The 17,986-nt window shown below is 52.4% G+C and overlaps 7 protein-coding genes across 7 annotated transcripts; 5 read left to right on the forward strand and 2 right to left on the reverse strand.

Annotated features, from left to right (window-relative positions):
- Nucleotides 1-957: 957 nt before the first annotated feature.
- PV09_03308 (uncharacterized protein) lies at nucleotides 958-2,607 on the forward strand (the record flags this gene model as incomplete). The annotated part of the gene is made up of 1 exon (XM_016356492.1): nucleotides 958-2,607. One exon carries the CDS (start codon nucleotides 958-960, stop codon nucleotides 2,605-2,607), a length of 1,650 nt encoding a protein of 549 aa, XP_016216015.1.
- Nucleotides 2,608-3,487: 880 nt separating this feature from the next.
- PV09_03309 (uncharacterized protein) lies at nucleotides 3,488-5,262 on the forward strand. The gene is made up of 2 exons (XM_016356493.1): nucleotides 3,488-3,936; nucleotides 4,012-5,262. The coding sequence occupies exons 1-2, from the start codon at nucleotides 3,709-3,711 to the stop codon at nucleotides 5,089-5,091; spliced, it is 1,308 nt and encodes a 435-aa protein (XP_016216016.1). The 5' UTR covers nucleotides 3,488-3,708; the 3' UTR covers nucleotides 5,092-5,262.
- Nucleotides 5,263-5,403: 141 nt separating this feature from the next.
- PV09_03310 (uncharacterized protein) lies at nucleotides 5,404-6,151 on the reverse strand (the record flags this gene model as incomplete). Its single annotated transcript, XM_016356494.1, has 3 exons — nucleotides 5,404-5,578; nucleotides 5,633-5,763; nucleotides 5,852-6,151. 3 exons carry the CDS (start codon nucleotides 6,149-6,151, stop codon nucleotides 5,404-5,406), a joined length of 606 nt encoding a protein of 201 aa, XP_016216017.1.
- A 1,210-nt stretch (nucleotides 6,152-7,361) lies between these two features.
- PV09_03311 (uncharacterized protein) lies at nucleotides 7,362-8,978 on the forward strand. Its single transcript, XM_016356495.1, has 2 exons — nucleotides 7,362-8,279; nucleotides 8,329-8,978. Exons 1-2 carry the CDS (start codon nucleotides 7,566-7,568, stop codon nucleotides 8,632-8,634), a joined length of 1,020 nt encoding a protein of 339 aa, XP_016216018.1. The 5' UTR covers nucleotides 7,362-7,565; the 3' UTR covers nucleotides 8,635-8,978.
- Nucleotides 8,979-9,010: 32 nt separating this feature from the next.
- PV09_03312 (uncharacterized protein) lies at nucleotides 9,011-9,698 on the reverse strand. The gene is made up of 2 exons (XM_016356496.1): nucleotides 9,378-9,698; nucleotides 9,011-9,325 (listed from the first exon to the last, which is right to left on the reverse strand). The coding sequence occupies exons 1-2, from the start codon at nucleotides 9,457-9,459 to the stop codon at nucleotides 9,213-9,215; spliced, it is 195 nt and encodes a 64-aa protein (XP_016216019.1). The 5' UTR covers nucleotides 9,460-9,698; the 3' UTR covers nucleotides 9,011-9,212.
- Nucleotides 9,699-13,128: 3,430 nt separating this feature from the next.
- PV09_03313 (uncharacterized protein) lies at nucleotides 13,129-15,477 on the forward strand. The gene is made up of 2 exons (XM_016356497.1): nucleotides 13,129-13,309; nucleotides 13,406-15,477. The coding sequence occupies exon 2, from the start codon at nucleotides 13,835-13,837 to the stop codon at nucleotides 14,969-14,971; it is 1,137 nt and encodes a 378-aa protein (XP_016216020.1). The 5' UTR covers nucleotides 13,129-13,309; nucleotides 13,406-13,834; the 3' UTR covers nucleotides 14,972-15,477.
- A 377-nt stretch (nucleotides 15,478-15,854) lies between these two features.
- On the forward strand, nucleotides 15,855-17,956 carry PV09_03314 (uncharacterized protein). The gene is made up of 4 exons (XM_016356498.1): nucleotides 15,855-16,396; nucleotides 16,473-16,703; nucleotides 16,764-17,411; nucleotides 17,469-17,956. The coding sequence occupies exons 1-4, from the start codon at nucleotides 16,044-16,046 to the stop codon at nucleotides 17,821-17,823; spliced, it is 1,587 nt and encodes a 528-aa protein (XP_016216021.1). The 5' UTR covers nucleotides 15,855-16,043; the 3' UTR covers nucleotides 17,824-17,956.
- Nucleotides 17,957-17,986: the final 30 nt, after the last annotated feature.

The raw sequence follows: 17,986 nt of genomic DNA on the forward strand, positions 1-17,986 counted from the left end.
ATGCAGTTCGCTCCAAAAGCTGAACCCCTTGGGTTATGGCCCCATGCGGACGGCACAGCGCCGACGAACTTGTGCCAGAGTCTTGTGGCTTGTGCCTCTTTTTCGTCTTTTCCCCAAAGAAATTTCTTCAAATCGCCATGATCGGCGGGCTGGCTGAGGCAGCTGCTCCGACCTGACCCTTGCTGCCTTCGCGCTCCCATCTCTTCGTGCCCGTACCCGGTCGTCGTGGTCCAGTGTCCCTCCGGCACAGCAACCACAGCGCCCGCTGCGCTCCGCAGTGTCCGTCCTCTTCCTCTTGCTCTTGCTCGTCCGCGTGCGCGGTTAAATACTTTTCGTGTCCGCTTCCTCTTGCTGCCCTCCTCTTCCATCGCCCTCATTCTATTTTATCGACCGTCGCTGTGCTCGTTGCGTGCGCGCACATCCACGACCACCTACACGCCGCGTTCTGCCACACCCTTGGTTTTTGCAGCGGTGTCTCACCAGAGGAGGGTGCAGGTGACCCGACCGTACATACAACCCACAGTACGCATGCACAACACCGTCTGGCTAATTCGAGTAACGACTGACCTAATCATATACCTCTACATCCTGATCATCAATACTTCCATTGTCTCTAGCGTACCGCTTTTGGATCTGCCATATCTGTGGCCTGGCTTGCCTCCTTGAATCCATATCCTGAACCCAACCCGTCGGGCTCCTCGATCCCAGCCTTCGCTGCATTCGCCCTTCTTCCCTTCTCGTTAGGCACGATTTCAAGTCCGTTCATCCTTTTGGCTTGAGCATTTATTCCGCCGTTCAGTCCAGACGTCAAACCGGAGCTTTTTGCTGCAGTGGCATGTCCCCAGCATACTGATCCTCTCTATCACGTGATGTGACCTTGCTCACACCAACCTTCTCCTTCGCAATCTTCAACCTCAACCGAACGAAGCGGGCCACAGGTGATCCGAAGCGATCGCAATGTGTAAGGTCATCAGAATCAAGTACGTGTCGCCGGACGGGCGACGCAGGACGACGGAGCGGAAGGAGCTCTGCTTCCGCAGCGATGGTACCAACCCATGCCTTCACCAGGAAGTGTCAGAAATGACAGAGTTAGTCTCGTCCGGAACGCCGTCGCTTGCCGGCGACGAGGTCCCCACTCCAGCCTCGGTCAGCATGCCGGGCACGCCGCCTATGGCGACCGCACACTACGTCTACCGCGAACCCAACGATGCACGGGAGCCCAGCTCGTCCAAGGGCAGGGCCAGGAAAACCTTTGGGTTGTCTTTGGATATAGGCAGCAGGAAGTCGTCAAGCCCGAACAGCCCCAGCAGGAAGCGTAGATCCTATCACGGAAGTTCACGGAGCGCGTCCAGCAATGGCGATGCAGACTCCATTATTGCCATCGAGGAGGATGGACACATCTCGCCCATCTCGCCTTTGCGACGCAATCGTTCGCCTTTGGGCTTCCCCCTATCTATGCGACGAGTCGTCCAACCACCCGCGATAGTAAGTCAGCCGCAGCCTCCCCGCTTGCGCCCATCCACGCCAGCACCTTCTCATCACCGACGCACCGCGACCGCCCCCGACGCAGCCGTCCGCTTCGATGACGACTCCCTCGACACAGAGCTGCAGGACCGTGCAGACGCACGTGAGGCCCTGCGCCGCGAAAACCGCGAACGCGCTCGCCGCGAGGACGAAGTGCGCCGGAAGCAAGAGGCTGACGATCGGAGGATCGCAGAAGAGCTCGAGGCCAGAGAACGTCGTGAAAAGGCCGAGGATGATTTCTCAATGCTCGAGTACGCGCGACTACAGGAGCGGGACCGCAAGAGGCGAGAACGCGCCGACGCCGCGCTTGCCGAGGAGAAGTCACATGGTCCTTCTGACGAGATTGACGAGCTAGAAAAGGAGATTAGGCAGATGAAGATCGAAGAAGAGCAAAATCGTAAAGCTCGCGAGGATGCAGAACGCCTCGAACAAAAAGCCGAGTACGAAAAGAAGCTACGCAGTGAGGACGCCAAGATCGAAAGGCAACTGCAAGAGGAACTATCCAAGATCGAGCGGCAGCGCGAATTTTCGAGCAAGAAACAGCTACTGCAAGTCGAGTCCGAGCTTGCACGGCTGGAGTTTGAGCTTGCCAAGATCCAGGAGCGACGGCAGGCACGTGAGCGCGCCGAGCAGCTCGAGCAGGAGATCAAACACATGGACGTGCTTTCGGAAGAGATTCGCGAGCTGGAGGAAGAACGGGAGAGAGATGAGCAGCTCCGACGTATCGAGCAGCGCCTCTACAACAGAGGCTACGATAACCAGCGCTACTCTCCGCTTCCGCCGTCGTATCTGCCTCGTGCATCCCCATACCCTGCACCACCTCGACCATCAGCCACACGACTGCCGCCCACGAAAGAGACGCAAGTTCTGCAACAGAGAACGACAAGTCCTTACGAGGACGAGGATTACCGACGAGCCGTGGGTGAGCGCGTGTTGCAAGCTGAGCAGGCCAGGGCGGCGAGCAGCAGCCTGCAGCGGGCCATTGGCGCCGGGCCTGGCTTGGGCAGACGAAACACCATCGGCGGTCGGGACCGAGACCGCGAACAGGTGTACCGCGATCTGAGGAAGAGATATCCTCAATGACCACTCCTCCCTTTTCTGCCTCGTCACCTCTGTACATTGCGGGCACAGGTATCCATGCTCCTTTCTTGGTCATTCGTCGTTCATCATTCGGTTTTCTTTCTGTCTGCATAATACCCCCTTCCCTCTTTCCGCAAAAGCCTCGAACTCTCCAGGTGTGGCAAAAAAACACGGAAATGGTTGTGTTGATAGCATGTTGTTTACATGAACGCTAATGACGGGAGATGGTCGTCATATTCTTTGTCTGCATATTCTTTGTCTGGTTCACCTATGGGGGAGGAGCAAAAAAAATTTTTTTGAAAAAGAAAAAAAAAGCCTGCACCGCAACACTTGTAAATACACTCCATTACGGGTACACTCGTTCATGATATAGAATTTAGCAGCACCAAATACGAAATCTGGAAAGACGCAGTGATGCGTTGGCACAACACAACCGAGCAAGTATACTTGAGGGGTCATGCGAGCTACAGTCCAGCCAACGATGCATGTGCCAATCATGTGCAGGTGATTTTCGCTGACACGCCTGTTCAAAAGCTGGGCTGAGCGCATGTGAACGGTACCCAGGCGTGCTGCACGTTCGCCCGTGTCGCACCGACTGAGAGACGGGGTCGAGGACGGGAACCTGCATGCCGCACGCCATGAAGAGCAGAGCCGTGCCGTCGATGACCGTGTACAAGGCTGAGGTTCGCAAGACCCATGGTTATGCTGATTCCGATGACGACGACGGAGTGAAGACCAACCTTTGGTGGATGTTGATCAGGATGTCATGCCGCCGCTTGTGGCCAGTGTGGTGTGTCGATGACGGAGCGGGCCTCGGTCAAGCTCTGGGTACCGGCTCGGCCGTTGTGCCATCGAGACTGAGTACATAGAAGGCCGGGAGTCCAGGCTGGGGCGCGTGTAGGCAAAAGGAGAGCAAAGTCGCTCCGTTCACCCATAGCGTACGTCCACACATCCATCCATCTGTCCATCCATCCGGAACACGAAGGCTGCGACAAAGTTTAAAAGAAAAACAGACCAGTCACATTTCCTGAAGCAGACTAGCGCTTCTGGCACACCGACTACCCCAGATACTAGCATCGTCCCACCACCCGCCCCCCGCCAAATATGACTGAGAAGTCTCGTTCCAGAGCCCGACTCCAACAACTCTCACATCAATTGAATCCAACCATGAGCGTCTTTGGAGCAAGTTTGGTGCCGCAGGCGCCGGAAGACCCCTTGTTTGGCCTGATGGCCGCCTACAAGGCCGACACATTCGAGAAGAAGGTCGACCTGGGCATTGGTGCATACAGAGACGACAACGCAAAACCCTGGGTTCTACCCGTCGTCAAGGCCGTAAGTTTTCGTGCCTCACACATTGAGTAATTTAGCGTACGTCCAGTTGATCTCCTCCTGACTCGGATCGCGTAGGCCGACGAGATCCTCCGCAACGACCCAGAGCTCAACCACGAATACCTCCCCATCGCCGGTCTCGCCCCGTTCACGTCGGCCTCGCAAAAGCTAGTCTTCGGCTCCTCCAGCCCCGCCATCGCCGAAAAGCGTGTCGCCTCCCTACAGACCATCTCCGGCACCGGCGCCGTCCATCTAGGCGCCGCTTTTCTGGCAAAGTTCTACCTCAAGCAGTTCCCGGGCGCTGCGGTCTACCTGTCGAATCCGACGTGGGCAAACCACAACCAGATCTTCTCCAACGTTGGTCACAAACTCGCCCAGTACCCGTATTTCTCGGCAAAGACACGCGGTCTGGACTTTGACGGCATGATCGCCGCGCTTCAAGCTGCGCCGGAGCATTCCATTGTGCTGCTTCATGCTTGCGCTCACAACCCCACCGGCGTGGATCCTACGCAAGAACAGTGGGCCAAGATCGCAGAAGTCATGAAGCAGCGCAGCTTGTTCCCGTTTTTCGATACCGCCTACCAAGGCTTCGCGTCGGGAGACCTGAACAGAGACGCCTGGGCCATACGGTACTTTATCGAGCAAGGTTTCGAGCTACTTGTCGCCCAGTCATACGCCAAGAATTTTGGTCTTTACGGTGAACGGGCAGGCTGCTTCCACTTCGCTGCGGCGCCTGGCCCTGATAGCCAGGACACTGCAACTCGTGTTGCCTCGCAGCTTGCCATCCTGCAGCGCTCCGAGATATCCAACCCTCCAGCATACGGCGCACGAATCGCGTCCCTTTGCCTCAACGACCCCAAGCTCTTCGCACAATGGGAGGATGATCTCCGCACGATGTCCGGACGCATCATCAAGATGCGCGACGCACTCCGGAGCAAGATTGAGGCCTTGGGCACACCGGGAACGTGGAACCACATCACGGACCAGATCGGCATGTTTTCTTTCACGGGCTTGAATGAGAAGCAGGTCCAGACGTTGAGGGAGCAATATCACATATACATGACGAAGAATGGCCGGATAAGCATGGCTGGAATCAACACCAAAAACGTGGACTACGTTGCGAATGCAATCAGCAAAGTGGTCAAAGAGACCTCGTAGATGTCGGAGAATAGTCGCATTGTGTATGCGACGCGTAGAGTTGACTGGTTTCAAAACGTGGAAGCGAGTAGTGTGCTCTTTAGAAGAGATAGATTAAAAAAAAGGAAGATTCTCTGCACTGTACATTCCACTACGGAAATTTCTGAAGCCAATCTACCATTATTATTATTACTACCACCACCACCACCATCATCATCATCATCATCATCATCATCATCATCATCATCATCATCATCATCATCATCATCATCATTACCTTCATTTCCATTTCTGTGCTTTCCTTCCGCTTTCTCATGCCGTAAAGGGACGTGACTATTTCACCAAGGTCCTTTCAAAACGAGAATCCTTGAGACTCGTCTCCAGGGATGTCCATTCGGTGATTCCATACACGTTCTTGAGCGCGTTCAGAGCGCTTTCAGTCGGCGGCACACTCGAGTCTGTCGCGATCCCTTCCAGGCCATCGATAAAACCCTTTTCGGAAAAGATTCTGCGAAAGATCGCCAGCATGATATTCCAGTTCTGGCCGCCAGCAAAGCCTCACAGCCGCTCATTCTCGGTCGAGGGATCGGTCAGTCCCGCAAGGCGAAGCTTAGCATCGTCACTCACGTCGATGAAGTTGTGCGCGGGTATGTTGCCAATCAGCTTAAGATCTCCATCGCACAGAGCCTTGGGCTACTGGCCGGTCGAAACGAAGCCCTGGTGCTCGAACGAGACGGTAGGTCCGAAGTTCAAAGACGGCAAGACCGAGTTCACGATGTACGGGCTTATTTTCCGCGGCGTACCTCCAGGCAGCCTGTTCGGCCTGGGCTTTCGCAGCGGCGTAGACGGCCGTCGTCTTTAGTGGGTGCAATGACTCCTTGTTCCAGGCAAGGTCGATGTACTCTTGGTTGTATGCGTCTTCGCTTATTCGTCCTGTCACCCCCCACGGGACGCCAGCCATGGATGAAGGAGTCAGAACAACGGCCTTGATGTCCCCGTCTTTCTGTGCGGCTTCAGGGATGGCGAGCGTCTCCGCAACGATGTTCGGAATGTAGGGCACCGGGTCCGAACTGAGATTCATGTTTACAGCGATGTGCGCAATTCCAACGACGCCGCTGATCGCGGGCTAGAGCTGCAATCTATCAGATATATTTGACAGCGTGACTTGCGAGTATTGGCATGGGCCGAATTTGGCGTCAAAGACCTCTTGCAGCCATGACGCCTTCTCGATAGAGCGAACAGCACCGTAGACCTTGTAGCCCAGAGAAAGGGGATTCATACGCTACCCATGACTCGATGTAACCTGTAGTGCCGGTGATCAGGATCTCTGAATCTTTGGGGAGACGAGGATGGTAAGGACAGACATGATGCAAACCGAAGTTGGAATGAGTTCCCGGCTTGATAGACGTTTGGGAAGTATAATTGCTTTGTGTATGGGCAAAATCCAGAAGAAAATTGTGGATCAGTGCAAATACTGGAAAGCAGAATTGAAACGCTGTTAGGAAGACGGCCGACATCAATGAGATCATAGTAGTTTTTATATACAGAGAGCCTTTGGTTTTAGGAGCTTAAGCTGCGCATGCGTATTGCAAGTATCGACTGAAGGTAGAACTATCCGCCATGAGGTCCACAACCTGGATGATTCAGCACCTCGGAATACAAGCTTAGTCTCCATCTCGGAATACTGTACAAGCTTAACGTTCCGCGCAAGCTGTGCTACGCACGAGGCGCTACAGTTGTTGCCCAAGTGAGCATGATCGTTGCCACCAGGTGTTTACGAAGTTCAGTTAGCTCTGCATTTGTTTTGAAATCCAAGAGCTATTTGGGACCACTTCAACCCAGGACGTTTGCGTCTGGCTCAATGTGCCAAGCAGTTGCGGTGCTGGGCGCAGTAAATTCATTGCGTTTGTCTTGCGAAGTCTCACAGTCGTTTGTCAGCCACATCGATTTGTCACCCTTTGCATTCCTCCGCCAAGGGATTTTCTGAAGCAAACACGAGCACACAGTCAGGTACAATCATTTGTAAAAGTTCAATAACACGTTCACCTTCAGCAATCCTCGCAGTCCGTCGTCAAAGCCGTTTTTAGAGTGGATTGGGCGACTTCCGCGGCACGTAGACACATGTTTCTGTGTCAGCATTAAGGTCTAGCCTGGTTTATGAGATGGTCGAATCAGCGTTGTGGGATGCATCGCGCAGGCGAGAATAGCTGGTTAGGCGATGGTATGTTTGAGCCTGCTGCGGCAGACCTGCCGACGCAAGATTGATGGCCTCGGGAACCTCCAGCCGATAAAAGAAACTCACGGTCAACCTCCGCCCGAGTTCGCAAAAACCTGGAGGTGCATGACGTACCTTTAGCTGGAGCTTTCGTCCGCAACTTCTAGCCCATAGCTACACAATGAAGGAACGGCGGCACACCTTGTGTAGCAATCCTATTATCTTTTGATTCGTGAGCTTTCGGTCGGGAAACTTCAGCCTTCTGACAACAACAGCGACAATGCCTCTTATTTCGTCCACAAGTGCTCTAGGCGACAAGCCTCGCGTCATCTTGGGTCTGATGACTTTTGGCCCACCAGGTACAGAGAGCAAAGGCGCTCGCATTACAGGCCTGGATGATTTCAACAAGAACCTCGACTTTTTCCAACAATCCGGCTATAGCGAAGTCGACACAGCTCGCGTGTATATCTCTGGAGAGCAGGAGGCATTGACTCGTCAAGCCAGATGGCAGGAACGTGGACTAGCTCTCGCAACAAAGTGTTTCCCGCTTGCTCCTGGAGACCATAAGCCGGAGAAGCTTAAGGCTACACTCAACCATTCGCTAGCAGAGCTGGGAGCAAAGAGTGTTGATATTTTCTACTTGCACGCACCTGATCGGAGTGTGCCATTCGCTGAGACTCTCGAGGCGTGCAATGACCTCTTCAAGGAGGGCAAATTTGTGCAATTAGGCTTGTCAAACTATGCTGCGTGGGAGGTGGCTGAGATTTGGAACATTGCAAATGAGCGCGGCTGGGTCAAGCCGACAATCTATCAGGGCATGTACAATGCCATCACTCGAGACCTTGAAAATGAATTAGTTCCGTGCTGCCGGAAATACAGCATCGATATCGTAGTGTACAATCCGTTGGCTGGCGGCTTATTCAGCGGCAAATACAAGAACAAGGATGTTCCCAACGAAGGCCGTTTTGGAACCACCAGCTCGGAAACGGGAAACGCAAGTCGAGGCAGCATCAACTTGGTGATATGTACTGACGACAGCGCAGAGATATCGCGAGCGGTACTTCCGAGATAGCTTGTTTGACGCCTTGAAAAGCATTGAACCCGTGACGCAGAAATACAATCTGACACTCATCGAGACCGCTTTACGATGGATTGTCCATCACAGTGTCCTAAAAGTGTTCGCGAAGGATGGTGGCCACGACGGGATTATCATTGGCGTGAGCAGCCTTGAGCAGCTCGAGGCCAATCTTGCTGATCTTGAGAAAGGTCCGCTTCCAGATGAGGTTGTGCAGATCCTAGATCAAGCTTGGGACAGGATCAAATACCAGGGACCTCCGTATTGGAGATGAGAAATGGCACTCTTGTCATGCTCTGTACGCTATACTAAAACTCTACTAATCCATATTCATTCTTTACTTCACGAATCAGAATCTTTCCTGACCGAGCCATCGATCTTTGCTGGCTCCAGTCGGAAGACGATTGCTATTATCATTTAGGCACTTGTGAACATTACCTATGGAGTTCTCAAAGCCATTTTTATTTTGGTACAACGTCATTGTTTTGGAATGTGAAAATATGAAATGCATAATGGAGTACAGGAGGGAAGCGGAGGGACTTAAAAAAGTGGAACACGATTGAGGATGGCTACTCGATGAGGCATTGAAGGACAAGCAGGCCTTGCGGAGAAGATGGCATAATGTTTCGGAAAGCCAAAAACAATAGACTTGATGCTATCTGATGATGCCAGTAGTGCTCTACACAAATGATCAAGAATTTTGAAACGGTCTAAAAGGGTATCCCATGGACAAGGAAGACTCCATGTAAACACATCTGCTCACTGGGGCCCATCCAAATCGGGGCTTTGTTAGCCAATGAGAGCATCCACGATGAGTGAGTGCGTCACAAATCATCGCCATACCAATCGTTCTCACATTCCCCTTTGCTCGTTAAGTTGCTTCGCCGTCTGGAAACGCGCTCGGGCACTGTCGATCTGACCTGCCTCTCGGGGCAGCTCTTTCATAAGATATGCAGCACTAAGCACTGTTATTCAGTTAGTATAGCGTTCAGACAATTGCGAAACTCTCAACTTCACCTGTGAATGACCCAAAGACTACCCAGCCCAATCCCTTGATGCTGTGCGAGGCGACAGCAGGTCTCATTAGGGCTGCCAACATCTTGAGGATGATGTTTTTTTATTTTGGCGCAGCGAATTATGATCTGAATTTTATGAAACTATCAGCGAGGGTTCGCCCTGGCTTGCAATGTACTTCGTTTGTTGCTCTGCTGGCGATCAAGATATATCCTTGCCGTAGACTTGAGACTTGAGTGATTGCAAGGTGGGAACGCATCTTCGACGATCATATCTTATACACGGTACGAAGAAATGAGGTTACGAAAATGAACGGGGGCAGTGGTGTGAGTTTGCTAGGTGTGGTGTGAGCCGATGACAATTGTCACACCACCTAGAACAATTTCAGCGGCGGAGCTTTCCGATCCTCTTACAATCCTGATAGTGCAGCAAAATAAGATAGCAACGTTGTTTATTTTCTACGTCGTCCTTCTCGATAATTACGGAGAGATAGAACACAGACCAGAACTGCACGCTGTGTACGTAGTCTTTGGATGAGATAAAGACACTTTGAAGAACTCGCTTTACGGCCTCAGCACAGGGAAGGATCAGAACGAATGTCTTACGTCAGCCATTCCTCTTTTAGTTACAGTCTTATTACGCACGTGACTTTCAGCCTAGCACGGTAACTTAACCGGTTTGTGGCTCTTTCCCGTTGATGTCGAGAAGGGTTACGTTTCGCGCTGTTGCTCTTTCCCATTTCGTCCATGACCTTGTCAAACAACCACTTTCTCAAATAGGCACCACCCTTCTTGCTTGGAAAGTCATCATCACCGACATTCCAAAAGCCAACTAGCTTCGCAAATTTCTGTGAAAGTGACAACGAAGGCAATGTCGCCAAGGACGGCCGAAATCCACATCAACTTTACCAGCACTTACAGCTCAGTAACAAGTCTGTCTCTGCGAGAGGATTAACCAGCTGGCCGAGGTGGATGAGATAGTTTTATCTTCTTTGCAGAAAATACGATCCTTACGAGGACTGGAGAAAAGAGAAGGGCACGATGGAGGACCGTGCCACCCACGTCAATATACAGATTTATATCTTGTATGCAGGAGATGGTAGCATGGCATAACTGATGACGTATTGGTTGTCCTTGATCAATTATGGACCCAAATCCAAGATGTGAGCAGTGGAGACAAAGAAGCAGGAAGGAAAGCACGAAATCCCGAACATGGGAGACGGAAAGCGAAGGTCGGCTGCTCCCAGCAATAGATGTACGCAGATGAGCCAAGGCGTGATGAAGCGATGTAATTCTATGGCTAAATGGCCTGGAGTTCATAGATCAGTGTTGTTTAGACTTCGTTTGCCAAGTTAGCCGTTGTCAACGTAATGTAGACGGGAAAGCCTTGGGTGCAGTCTTTCGTGGTTGATAACATCAAGCCGCGTGTAGACGAGTGCACATCTTCAAGCGAATGAAGTGGAGAGCAGTCTTAATATCAAGCTGTGGCCAGATGAGAAAGCGATAATCGCTCAAACCCAATTCAACTCGAACAAATCACGTAAATAGTCTCAACATGAACGTTCCTCAATCAGCTACCAGCTTCTGCGCGCTAGAGGGGCATCTTTGCTTGTGTGCGAGGATGGCTTCACGCAGCTGAGCCTCGACGAAACATACAATTGAGCCTGACTCAGATACTATGGGAGGTTGCTGATTCGTTTCAGGCTCAAGCTCGTCCAGCCTGTGGTTCATGAGATCTGCATACTTAGGACCCCTCCTAGTTTATAGGCGACAATCGGGTCCTCCGGAATATAGCTCGAGACGGAATCTCTCTCAATCCTCGTAATTCAATCCAGCAATGGCCGATGACGGAGATGGCACCGCTTCGGTAGATTAACGACGTACCGTTTAGACCAGACGCTTCGTGCCAGGAAACTCTAGACCCTGCATAATCACCGGTTGGCGCCAGAGAAATGAGAAGTCCTCGGGTCACATATTCCAGGATGTTTGCTCTGAGCGAGGTCAAGGAAACAGGGAAATCTATCAGCCATGCCGCAGTGATGATATACAGGGTTCGTGAATCGGCTTTACCACGTGTGGGGGGGAACAATTCTTCAACGCATCGTTAGTGGGGTTGTGAGCTGGACTGGGCCGGGGCTGGGCTGTAGACGCATGTAAGGCAAAGCGAGACAAGGCAAAGCAAAGGAGAACAGGCGGACGCATTTCTGTATGACCACGTGAGCATCAGCACACAAGTTTCGATCAGACGGCAAGGAATCGTTATTACAGAGAGAAACGATGTTCGCAGCATTAAGATGAAGATACACTGGCAGAAAGAAAACAGAACAAAGTCCTAAGGGTCTCGTGGTCCTCTGACCCACTGTGTCGGGAGCGCCATGTCTGACGCGATGTGGATCACAGTCCGAGGTACGAGGCCGACTGAAAGAGCCTACAGTACCGTACAGTAGTAGTGCATCGTGAGGTATTTCCGGTGGCCGAATGAGATTGCTTTCATGCCAGGTGATCATGTGGTTAAACACGGAACCAAGAACAGAGCGAAGATTTGACTGGGTGCTCCAGACCCCGTATGTAAGGAACCAGTCGGCCAGCTTACCGCCGATCGCACATTGCTTCACGAAAGTGCATGCCAAACAGTCAGGCTGTCGAGGACATGTTATCGAACATCATTTGGAAGCCACGTAGAAGAAAAGTGGAAATGCAGTGGAAACCCACACCGCCGCAGGATTTGCATGACGAAGCACGGATTGGGATTGGCCGAACAGAGCAACAGGGCATTTTCTCGGAGATCCACGTAAAAGTATATCGGGTGGCAGAGCGCTTGCACTGCCATGGAAGGAAAGAGCCCGGCCAGGGACAGCACAGGTGGAGTAAGTTAGAGGTGGAGGACGATACGAGTGGACACTGTTCCTGAGATTTCACACACGCTCGTGACGCGCAAGTGGGCCGACGTACGTCGAAGTGGATGCTGCAGGCAACACGGTCTGCCCCGACCTGGCATGTGGCTCGGGACAGGATTTTAAGACGACCCAAGAACGCGTAGCGGCGTCGAGATGTTGTGGAAATGGACGACACATGACACCTGGCCACGTCGGCGAAGCTATGCGGACTACAGACTCGCTGGCGGCCGAATTGGGCGCAGTGCAGACGGACTGGAGTCGCGGGCTGGCGTTTAGATGAACGAAGCCCTGCAGAATGCATGGGCGTGAAGTAGGCATTTCCATACCATCGGGATGGCGACCGACTGACGGACAGGAGTCACAGAGGAGAGTTGGCGAGCTCAAGAGAAGGAGAGATAGTGTGTGCATGAAGGCACGCGTGCACCGTGTGTTTGTTCGTGCTTGTGTATTTTTTCCCGCATGAATGTGTCTTGTGCGTGTTGCGCTGCACGGCGAGGCCTGTCGCATCAGCGCCGTGGCTCTTCACCTCTTCACGTTAAGTCGGGGGAACGTACAGGTCAGACTGAGAGGCAGAGACAAGGATGCTCCGTACATGCAATCGAGATACGGCCAAAGCAAGCCGACGAAGACGGCCCTGGCCTAAGCTGACCCGCCGTCCATCTGCACCTCTCCCTCTGTTTCGACGTTTGGGCTGCCAGCTTGGCCTGCTCAGTTGCAGAGTAGCAGTGACTTAGTTCGTCTCGCTAAGTTGGCCAGGGATCGACAGACGCAGCAGCAAACCCTCATGCCGGGCTACGTCAAAACGTGGTAACCAACTTGACACTTTAGCGTGAGCTGCCTTAATACAAGTAGACAAGCCTTCGCGCTGTGCTGGACGGTTGTTCTTGTTGCGCAGTCTCATTGACGCCTTCATCCAGCCCTCCACCCAGTTGGTCGTCACGGTCTACCATCCATTCATCCATTCATCCATTCGTCCGTCCACTCCTCCTCGTCCTGACCGTCGTTCATCGCCTGTCATTTTGGATCTTGAGCGCTCGAGGTGAACCTCCCCGCCGCGGACAGACGACGCTCCAAGCTTCGCTCGCCTCCAGCCCTCGCCCCGTCCTCTTTCTCGTTCACCCGCTCACACGACCAGGCCAATCTCCGGCGCCCCAATTCACCCACCCTTCGGACCCTCCACATCAGCCTAGCGCCTTCCCTACTAGGATACTCACCGTCACGATACCACCCACTCACGCCGTTGCCACGATCGCACCTACTGGCGACTCTGCTAGTGCGCTTCTGTTGCTGACAGATCCACCACCTTTCCCTTTTCCTGCCTATCGCAGTCATCCTCTTCGCCATCACCATCACCATCACCATCATCGTCATCTTCCTCGTCATCCTCTGTGTCTCGTTGTGTCCCACGCCACCGTGTGTCCGGGCATGTGCCTGCTACGAGGCCGTCGTCGTCACCGTCACCCCTCACACGTTCACCCTCGCGCGTGCCACATGGCATACAACGGACCAGGAAGCTCCTTCCGACAGTGATTGACACTTTCCCACCGAGGCGACTTCCCAAACTATGCCACTCGTGCTTGCGCGCGCTTCTCGCGTCGCATACGTCACGCGCCTCGTCTCCTCCGCTTCGTCGCGATCAGCGTCTACCCTTGCCGCCACCGCCGGTACAAGCAGTAGCACCACGCCCACCACGGCAAACGCTACCAACGCCACCACCCCGACCTCGAGCGACGATACCAATACCACCATGAGTAGCGAGCATACTACACCTCCTGAGCGCCCGCCTTCGCCGCCCAATCCCTCGGAAGATACCGGCCTAATACCCAACATATCATCCCCCGTCGACCAGAGTGCCATACCCTCGCCGCCAATAAACGGAGTATGGGACGCTAATGACATTCTGCCGGAGACAGCTATGAAAATGCTGTGCCGTTTTGTACAGGCGCTAGCCAATGCGAACGGGGAGATTCCTCCCACTCCTCCAATCAGACGCACGGCGAGCGGGAACAGATTAGTTGAATTGAAGACTACGGAAGCAGGAGGGAAGGAGAATTCGCGCAGACATCATCGTCGAACATCGAGCAGGCCTGCAACCCCCGTTCCGAGCGATGATATCAAGGCGCCGAATTTCCTCAAGGTAGATGTTGGCTCCCCAGAGGCAACAGAGAAGGAGCCTGCGACGCCTGTGGTCGGCGCTGATGCGGTTGAGGCACATGCCGAGCTGCAAGCCATTGCCCGGAAATTCTTCTGCAGAGTGCCGCCACCGGTAACGCTTGAGCAGTATTTTGCTCGCCTCCAAAGATATTGCCCCATGAGCACTGCCGTCTGGCTGGCTGCAGGAACATACATATTTCGCCTCAGCGTCGAGGAAAGAGTGGTTCCCTGCACTGCACGAACAATGCACAGATTGGTACTTGGGTGTTTGCGCGTGGCGATGAAAGCATTGGAAGATCTCCGTTATCCGCAAGACCGCTTCGCTGGCGTAGGCGGCGTCAAAGATACGGAGCTACACCTGCTCGAGGTAGCCGTATGTTATTTGATGGACTTCGACCTGCAGGTCAGTAACGAACAGCTGTACCGTAGGATGCTGGCGTTTCAGCAGGCAGCATTCCAGGCGAGCCTTATCAGTAGGCAAATCCCCGCAAGCGAAATGAAATTAAAGATTCCGATGAGGGTGAACGCGAGCGCGCAGACTGCATGATCGTTAAGCATGGCTTCACTATTGTCTGGCCGACACCCCACGATCAGCGGTTGGTTAAGAACGCTCTTATTTTGTTTCATGAATTTTTGTATTTTCCATCTCCTCGGCTACGAAGGTTTAGTGTCCCATATACAAGCGGGCGCGCTTTTCAGGATCGGACCCGGCGGCAACGCTATGAACGGTGTTTGTTTACCTGTGGAATATGAACTCTCGAAGCATTTTAGCATGGCGTCTGGCGTTCGATACCACATACATCTCTAGGACTTGGACCGGAGAAAAGTTGCTGGTTGTCACTTATCGGCACCGGTTTTTGATGAGGCCCGTCTAGCTTTTTTTTCACGCCTCGCTCACGACATGGAATGCAGAAATTTCGAGAACGGGGGCCTTGTCTATTGTCTATCACAAGAAGCTGCTGTCTGATATATATATATATATATATATATATGTACTGCCCTTCATCTCCCGAGGCTCTACGTATATAGGAGCCCAATTAATGAAAGACGGAGTTGTATTTGTCTACTAATTGTCTGCGTGTTTGCATTGCCAGGGTCAAGTCATCCCTGAATCGTTGCCTCACTCAATACACCAAGAAATGAAGCTTCCCTAGCTTGGGTTCCTCTGGTGGTCGATCTCCTGCAATTCTTCCTCGTTCGCATATCTCTCCCATATGACGTGTTCGTTTTTTCGTGGTCGTCTGGCAAGGATTGCAGCCTTGTAGAATGACGTCCGATCGTTGTGAACTAATGCGCGGGACTGCGATCCAGTCTCCATGGAGATACGACCGATCTTCGCCTTGGGAGCTAGCGCCTCGCTAATCTCAAAAGCCTAAGACGGACACGGAGCCAATCACCAGGGATCCTTCGATCCAGCTCAGAACTCATCTTTCCAATGCCAGCAATGAGCTAAGTTTTCTTGCGCAAATACTTGGCCGGAACCTGTTCTATTTTACAACTACCACAGCAAGTGCAGTGCGTCGGTGCAAGTCGCACGTCATCGCGACACGCGTATTTCTTCCAGAAGAGAGCGAGATTCAAGGCAAAATCCGAAAATCGAGGACCGAAGTCGCGAGAAGATGTCGGGTGAAGCTGCCAGTTATTATAACGCGCCCTCAGCACCAGCACCCGCTCAACAGCAACCAAGGGAAGACATCAACCCGCAGACGATGCCAAACATCCCGTACGGCTACAAGCAGGAACCGCCCCAGTACAATCATATCAATACCTACGGTCCCCAGGGCTATGAGGCGACTGGCGAAAAATTGGACTTCAATCAGGCGTTCAAGGTGGACAGGCCCAAGTGGAACGACTTGTGGGCCGGTGTGCTGCTGTTGGCTACGTTCGCCGGCTTCGTCGTGGTCAGTGGGATCAGCATACAGGGATATTCCACGACGAAAGGCTTCAACGGAGGTGGCATCTACGACAGCCAGTATGTTTGTCTTCAACTCTTTTGAACGCAGGGGCGTTCGGCGATCACGTAGCGCTGACAAAGGCGGCGGATTTAGCAATGACTTCGGCCTCGACACAAACACGCTCGTCCTTTTTGTCTTTTGTCTGGCTGTAGCCGTTGTGCTTGGCTACGGATATATATGGCTTGCGCGGCTCTTCACCAAGCAATTCATTTGGATCACAGGCATTCTGAACATCATCTTTGCCTTTGCGACCGCCATCTACTTCTTGAGCCGCAAGTACTGGTCTGGAGGCATCGTATTTCTCATCTTTGGCATCTTTACTGTGTAGGTGCTTTGGCGCTGTCACGAGCTGCCCAGTATGTTCTAACTGCTTGGACTTTCCAGCATATGCTTTATTTCCTGGATCCCAAGGATACCGTTCTCATCGTTAATGCTGAAGACGAGCATCGATGTTTCCAAACGGTACGGCCACGTTTACCTCGTCAGCTTCTTGGGCGGTCTCACTGCAACGGCTTTTGGCGCGTGGTACTCCGTTACCCTTGTTGCTGTGTATGTCAAGTACGAACCAGGCCAGAATCCAGCGTGTTCTCAAGGCGTCGGTGGGTGCAGCTCAGGTAAGGTCATTGGCCTCATCGTCGTCATTACATTTGCAGCTTATTGGATCTCCGAGTGGATTAAGAACACGATTCATACAACCATCTCCGGCGTATACGGATCTTGGTATTTTTGCAGTCACAATTTCCCAGCCAATGCGACACGTGGTGCCTTTAGGCGTGCTGTAACCTACAGCTTTGGCTCGATTAGTCTAGGTAGTCTAATCGTGGCTATCATCAACATGCTACGGCAAATTTGCAGCGTTGCGCAGCAACAGAGTGCTCAAGATGGCAATATCATCGGCGTCATCTTTTTCTGCATACTTGGCTGTATTATTGGACTTCTTGATTGGGCCGTTCAATTTGTGAACAGATATGCTTTTTCACACATAGCTCTTTACGGCAAGCCCTACTTCTCTGCCGCAAAGGATACTTGGACGTAAGTTTGACATGTTTTGTTCGAGTCTCAAGCGGAACGTCTAATATTGTGAATTAGTATGATCAAAGATCGTGGAATCGATGCAATTGTCAACGAGTGTCTAATTGGTCCCGTTCTCTCAATCGGCTCCATCTTTGTGGCGTACGCCTGCGCGCTCATGGCATACTGTTACCTGATCTTTACCTCTCCTGCCTACAACAGAGACGGCACATATACACCAATTGTGCTCGCATTCTCTTTCCTCATTGGCCTTCAGATTTGCAACATCTTCACGACGCCATTGAGTAGTGGCATCGACACAATCTTTGTGGCCTGTGCTTGGGATCCTGAGGTGCTTATGAGAGACCACCCCGATTTGTATGCGCAGATGGTTGCCGTATACCCTCATGTTCAACAGGCCATACACGCCTAGAGTAATACCTTATCATGAAGCACTATTTTCCCTGGACACGGGAAGTAATTGAAAGTTATTCGTTGCTATTTCATTAGACCCTATTGGCCGTTGAGATATTTTAACAAGGTGTATTTTACAAAATAGTTTTGCTTGATACGTCTTTTTTCAGTGCCATCGACGG

The sequence above is a fragment of the Verruconis gallopava genome (assembly GCF_000836295.1).
Source record: "Verruconis gallopava strain CBS 43764 unplaced genomic scaffold supercont1.8, whole genome shotgun sequence".
NCBI lineage: Eukaryota > Fungi > Ascomycota > Dothideomycetes > Venturiales > Sympoventuriaceae > Verruconis > Verruconis gallopava.